We start from the raw sequence: 7,500 nt of genomic DNA on the forward strand, positions 1-7,500 counted from the left end.
ACACACACACACACACACACACACACACACACACGTGATGTAATAAATGCTAACTGAGCTGAGGGAGTCAGGATTAGCAGTAACAGGAAGTGAATGGTGTGACATTGTGAGTAAAACAAGAAGTGAAAGGCGAGGAGTCAGTGGGAAGCAGCAGTGTAACGTTTATTTGTGGAAGAAACTTTCTTTCTATATATTTATATTTGTGTATTTATTTTGCTAAGTCACAGTCCGTCATGCTCAGTTATAATTAGTTATGGTAAACATGACTCAGCAAAATGAGACTTTTTGCTATGAGACTTTTACTTTAATAGAAAGATTTTATTATTTATGCAAATCCTCTAATCATTGCTCTATAATGTAATAATGTAATGCAGTTTTAGATTCATCACACACACACACACACACACACACAGACACATCCAATACATCAAACACACACATATCAAACATGTCAAACACACATACATCAAACGCAAACATCAAACACAGACATCAAACACACACATATCAAACATGTCAAGCACACATACATTAAACACAAAATCAAACATCAAACACACACACACCTCAAACACACACATATCAAACATGTCAAACACACATACATCAAACGCAAACATCAAACACACACATCAAACACAGACATCAAACACACATATCAAACATGTCAAGCACACATACATTAAACACAAAATCAAACACACACACACACACACACACACATCAAACACACACATATCAAACGTGTCAAACACACAAACATACATCAAACGCACACATATATCAAACACACACACATCAAACACACATCACAAACACACTTTGTCACCTTTAAGGTGTGTGATATCTTTGGTGTGTTACATTTTTAGTTTCAGACCAAATGTAAAGAAATAGGTTTTATCGTGTGTGTGTGTGTGTGTTGTAGGTTTTGGGCTCCTCACTCAGAGCCTGATGGAGCTCTCTGGTGGTCATGTGGTGCTGGTGTTAGAGCGAGGTCATGACCATCCGGCTGTGTGTGAGGCGTCTGCAGCGTGTGTTAATGCTCTGTTACAGAACAAGGTTTTAACACCACTTTACACACACTACTCTATCAGACTGAATGTGCTGAGAACTATCTGAGTTTCTGTGTGTGTGTGTGTGTGTGTGTGTGTGTGTGTGTGTGTGTGTGTGTGTGTAGGTTGAGACTCTGTCTGAGTATGTCCTGATTAAGAAGCCGTGTGCTGCCGCAGTTCAGTCTCTACACAGAGTTCTGCAGATTCATAGTAAGTGTGTGTTGAGAGCTGTGTCTCACTCACTCACACACACACACACACACACACACACACACACACGTGCTCTCTCTGACAATAGTTTGTGTGACAAGTTTGTGTGTGTGTGTGTGTGTGTGTGTGTGTGTGTGTGTGTGTGTGTGTCAGGTCAGTACTGGTCATCAATGAGAGATCTGACCCACACTATAGGTGAGTCATGGTTACAGGCTGAGGGGAAACATTCAGCACAGACTGACACGGCCTCTGCCCTCGCCTCTCTCAGCATGACCACACCCAACTACCCCGGGTACCACCCAAACACTACAACACCCAAACACCACAACACCAAAACACCACAACACCAAAACACCACAACACCAAAACACCACGACACCAAAACATCACGACACCTAAACACTAGAACACCACAACACCCAAACACCACATCAAAACACCACAACACCCAAACACCACAACACCCAAACACTACAACACCACAACACCCAAACATCACAACACGCAAACACCACAACACGCAAACACCCCAACACGCAAACACCCCAACACCCAAACACCCCAACACCCAAACACTACAACACCCAAACACTACAACACTACAACACCCAAACACTACAACACCAAAACACCACAACACCAAAACACTACAACACCACAACACCCAAACACTACAACACCCAAACACTACACCACCCAAGCACCACACCACCCAAGCACCACCCAAACATCACAACACCCAAACACTACAACATAAAACACCACAACACCCAAACACCACAACACCCAAACACTACACCACCTAAGCACCACACCACCCAAGCACCACCCAAACATCACAACACCCAAACACTACAAATATAAAACACCACAATACCCAAACACTACAACACCCAAACACCAAAACACCCAAACACTACATCACCCAAACACCACAACACCAAAACACCACGACACCAAAACATCACGACACCTAAACACTAGAACACCACAACACCCAAACACCACATCAAAACACCACAACACCCAAACACCACAACACCCAAACACTACAACACTACAACACCCAAACATCACAACACCCAAACACCACAACACGCAAACACCCCAACACGCAAACACCCCAACACCCAAACACCCCAACACCCAAACACTACAACACCCAAACACTACAACACTACAACACCCAAACACTACAACACCAAAACACCACAACACCCAAACACTACAACACCACAACACCCAAACACTACAACACCCAAACACTACACCACCCAAGCACCACACCACCCAAGCACCACCCAAACATCACAACACCCAAACACTACAACATAAAACACCACAACACCCAAACACTACAACATCCAAACACTACACCACCTAAGCACCACACCACCCAAGCACCACCCAAACATCACAACACCCAAACACTACAAATATAAAACACCACAATACCCAAACACTACAACACCCAAACACCAAAACACCCAAACACTACATCACCCAAACACCACAACACCAAAACACCACGACACCAAAACATCACGACACCTAAACACTAGAACACCACAACACCCAAACACCACATCAAAACACCACAACACCCAAACACCACAACACCCAAACACTACAACACTACAACACCCAAACATCACAACACCCAAACACCACAACACGCAAACACCCCAACACGCAAACACCCCAACACCCAAACACCCCAACACCCAAACACTACAACACCCAAACACTACAACACTACAACACCCAAACACTACAACACCAAAACACCACAACACCCAAACACTACAACACCACAACACCCAAACACTACAACACCCAAACACTACACCACCCAAGCACCACACCACCCAAGCACCACCCAAACATCACAACACCCAAACACTACAACATAAAACACCACAACACCCAAACACTACAACATCCAAACACTACACCACCTAAGCACCACACCACCCAAGCACCACCCAAACATCACAACACCCAAACACTACAACATAAAACACCACAATACCCAAACACTACAACACCCAAACACCAAAACACCCAAACACTACATCACCCAAACACCACAACACCAAAACACTACAACACTACAACACCCAAACTCACAAACATTACAACATTCAAAGAATACAATACACACCCAAACACTACATCATGACAACACTACAACATCCGAACAGTACATTATAACACCAAACACCAGATTACCAAAATAAAATCACAAAACACTACACCACAATACCCAAAGATCACAACACCCATACACTACAATACCACAACATCAGAACATTCAGACATTACAACACACAAATACCAGAACACCCAAACTCTACAACACCCAAACTTCAGAACATTCAAACACTACAACATCCAAACACTATAACACCAAACACCATGACACCCAAACACTGCAACAATCAAACATAACACTACAAACCACAACACCCAGACAACACAATAGCCAAACACCACTACACCCAAACAATGCAACACCCAAACACAACACCAAAACACTACAACACCACAATACCCAAACATCACAACAACCATACACTACAATACCACAACACCCATGCATTTAATCCAAACACCACAACACCCAAACACCACAACACCCAAACTTTCAACTCTAAATGCAATTAATACAGTTGATTTTACCAGGAAAACCTTCCCTCACACTCAGTGTTCATGAAGCTCCATAAACACCTCCATCACACCATTACATCAATAAATACAGTGTTTATTATGATGATGATGATGATGTTCTTCATGTAGCACAGATTTCTAAATGCTTAAAGTCATTAATTATAATACAGTATAATGTGTTGTATTTTCTTTTTTTTTTAGCTTCAACTTAATTTTATTTTCTTATTGAATTTTTGAATTGAATTTATTGAAACTCTGCATAAAGATGGATTATGGAATAATGAAGTGTAATCTGTGATGTCTATGATGGTTACAGCATCTCCTACCCTGAGATGTTGGGGCTCTGTGGTGGTGGAAATGAGCCGGTGGAGCACGACGAGGACGAGGACGAGGACAAAACTCTAATGTGATCTTGTCGAGAGAAAACGAGACAATGGACGAGAGACCAAAACATCTTTTCACATGAATTGATTGACCTCAATGTTTGGCCAAAAGTTTTTGGCCACCTGAGCATAAGATTATGTGCGTTTTTGAACATAAAGCACAAACAAGGGTGTTAGTAAAGTCAGGTAGTGATGTAGGTGAGAAGGTGAGGAGGTCTAGAGTGTAGTCAGCGTTCATATATATATATATATATATATATATATATATATATATATATATATATATATATATATATATATATAGCAAGAGATCTTTCACTCCACTGGAAAGCAGATCTTCATGGACCTTCATGGAGGGACATTGTCATGCAGGTTTGGGTCTGCTAGTTCAAGTGAAGAGAAAATGAAGAATCACATATGGGTGGAGAAATTAACCGTAACCGATAAAGTATATTTCAGATAAAACAATAGGAAACATTTATTATTTCATGTCATTAATTTTAGAATTTGTTTTTTTCTTTTACTATTTTTATAGTTTTTTTTTATCAGCGTTTAAATGTTAATATTTAAGTAACTTTATTTGTAGATGCTTATTAAAAACTCATATACATTCTTAATAAAAATAAATACGTGTATAAAAACCAAAAAAATAAAATAAAATAAAACTTTTTGGCTGTGTAGATACACGCTCTGCATCTTTAATTTGAATCTTTAATAATTATTTTATCGTACAATTTTTCTTCCCCACAGAATTTCTATTCTTTATTAGAATTCTTTTTTATAAAGACTTCTGTAAACAAGGTTTCCAAATATTTGTATGAAATTTTTATGTATTATTTTTGCTGCAAAACGTGAAACTGAAATTAAAGTTTTTTTTAGTTGACGGGCAAAAAATAAAAATCATAATTTAAGTGATTTCTGTAAAGTGGACTGTGGAAACGTTTTTGTTATGCTGTAACGGTGCCCTTGAGTGTCTTCAGAAGTGTAAATAAATACACAGTATTATTATTTTTGTTACTTAATAATAGTTTTTGTTACTGACTTGAAATCAAAAAAATTGACTAAATTTCACATCAACGTGACACGTAACACGTGAGTGGAATAAACATTTTATTACACGCAGAAACGTTTACAAACACACACTTTTACATACACAGGATTTCAATGACAAAATATTTTCTTTCTACAGAATTAAAAACAGAGGCGTGGCTAAATGCTGCAGCGGCGCTTTACTACTCGCCCCAGCAAGACTTTTTCTCACGATGTTATTCACTGTTTCATTAATGCGGTTTTTCAGATTGTACAGCGATTTAAACAGTGGACCTTCTCCCAAAGCAACTACACAGATTCTGCTTCATGATCCTGTTCTCAGTCTTTTCTCCAGACAACCCTGAATCTCCATGATGGAGTTCTCTTCAATAGCAGACTGTGGGGGTAAACTCAGGAACCATGAAGATGAATCTGGACTGTAATTATTAGAAACAGTCCGCAACAACGGTTTAGTGATGCAATGGTGAAACAGCTGAAAACCTCAACAGTGATGGAACGGTTATGAATGTTCAGTGTATAGGTGAGGACGAGTTCCTCTAGAGTCTGGTTCCTCTCAAGGTTTCTTCCATATGAGTTTTTCCTTCATCACCATCACCTTACGCTCGCTCATTAGAGATAAACTCATAGGACCAGCTGTGTATTTGTGATCTATTCTTCTGTAAAGCTCCTCTGGGACGATGTTTACTGTTAAAAACACTCTACAAATTACGATCTGGGACACAAAACATACAGAAGATTTACGATTCACAAGGCTCCTCAGATCGTTGTGTGACGTTTTCGATTACTCCGATCCGATACACAACACGCCGCCACGTGACGCGTCTGAATCGGCGAACTCAGCACGGCTACGCCTAAATAAACCATGACCGCGGTCTATACACCATATTTTAAATCCTCAGGCTCAATTGTTTTCATTACGTTAGCTATTGATAGCTAGTAGACATTAGGAAAGTTTCCTACAACCACCTCATTCAATTACCATTAAAATGGTACGGCCATCTTTGATTTATAATCCGTCCAGAAACTGTTGTAGTCTATTACACACAGATGTTTCCATCATATACACAGTTTGTGTAAAAATATATATTTTTAATTAATTGAACCAATGATGTCATACCAGATTGACTTCAGATCAACTAATGAACCTAAAATTTTAAATTTCTCAACGTCCACATCGCACACTAGCGTCGCCATGGTTACCGTAAAACCACACACGTTTTATATTCCAACGATCGCGTTTAATTAAAAAACGTCTCCATGTGTAACGTTTGAACTCGAACAGGATTTCACGAAGCTCCGCCCTTCCTAAAAAAAAAAAGGTCTTAATTTAGAGATGAGGCTCAGAAACTATTCTACAGACGTCACACAGCGATATTCAGGTACACAAACACACTGACAAACTAACAACTGCATTAAAAGGAAAACTGCACCGTTTTCTTTCTCCTTTCCTCACCTGAAGAACTGTGCATGTGAGTGTGAGTGTGTGTGTGTGCACGCATGTGAGTGTGTGAGGCCAAAAAGAAGTGGTCTTAATCGAAGTCTGGTGGCAGATGCAAGGAAGAAGTGTGTGTGTGTGTGTGTGTGTGTGTGTGACATTAATTTTGGAAAGAATCCTTCTTTAATACAGAACCCTTTTGGAAAAGTAGAAGATTATCAGGACTCTGTGGTCTGTGAAACTGAGCTGTTTTCTGTTTTATGCACCACTTTAATAAAAAACATTTGTTTTAATTTAAACGAATTTGAAACTTGAGAATATATTATACATACAGTAAAATAAAAACTGTGTGCAGGTGTTTGAGTTTTAAAGAAATGCCATCAGTGAGAACAAGTTTAATGCTTAAGTTTAAAGACTAGCTGGACTAGTTGGAGCTAGCATTAGCGTGGTAACTAGCATTAGCATGCTGTCACGGCTCTGCGATCTGTGCTCTTATAAAAGACCTTTAAGATTTAAGATCTTTACACAGAGTTCATCTTCTGCCCCTCGACCCCTGTTATAAACCAGTTTGTTGTAAATACGCATAGGGAAACGTGACAAAATCCTCCTCCATTCTGTTATCACGTACATCTCACCACGTATAGTGAAGAGCGGGGTTATATATATATATATATATATATATATATATATATATATATAT

At 39.4% G+C, this 7,500-nt stretch overlaps 2 protein-coding genes across 4 annotated transcripts in view; one reads left to right on the top strand and one right to left on the bottom strand.

Annotated features, from left to right (window-relative positions):
- hdac7b (histone deacetylase 7b) overlaps positions 1-4,578 on the top strand; it is a 21,520-nt gene extending 16,942 nt beyond the window's left edge. For all 3 annotated transcript variants that reach the window (XM_046843487.1, XM_046843422.1, XM_046843576.1), the window contains exons 18-21: positions 926-1,059; positions 1,178-1,262; positions 1,416-1,554; positions 4,249-4,578. In XM_046843487.1, coding sequence (XP_046699443.1) covers positions 926-1,059; positions 1,178-1,262; positions 1,416-1,554; positions 4,249-4,342 — 452 coding nt within the window. In that variant the 3' untranslated portion in view covers positions 4,343-4,578. The remainder of the gene's footprint in view (positions 1-925; positions 1,060-1,177; positions 1,263-1,415; positions 1,555-4,248) is intronic.
- Positions 4,579-5,412: 834 nt separating this feature from the next.
- Positions 5,413-7,500, bottom strand: part of slc48a1b (solute carrier family 48 member 1b) — a 6,014-nt gene continuing 3,926 nt past the window's right edge. Inside the window, exon 3 of the mRNA XM_046843856.1 lies at positions 5,413-7,500. This exon is cut by the window's right edge and continues 348 nt beyond it. The gene's annotated coding sequence lies outside the window, so the exon portion shown is untranslated.

Source organism: Silurus meridionalis, chromosome 1 (assembly GCF_014805685.1).
Source record: "Silurus meridionalis isolate SWU-2019-XX chromosome 1, ASM1480568v1, whole genome shotgun sequence".
Taxonomy (NCBI): Eukaryota; Metazoa; Chordata; class Actinopteri; order Siluriformes; family Siluridae; genus Silurus; species Silurus meridionalis.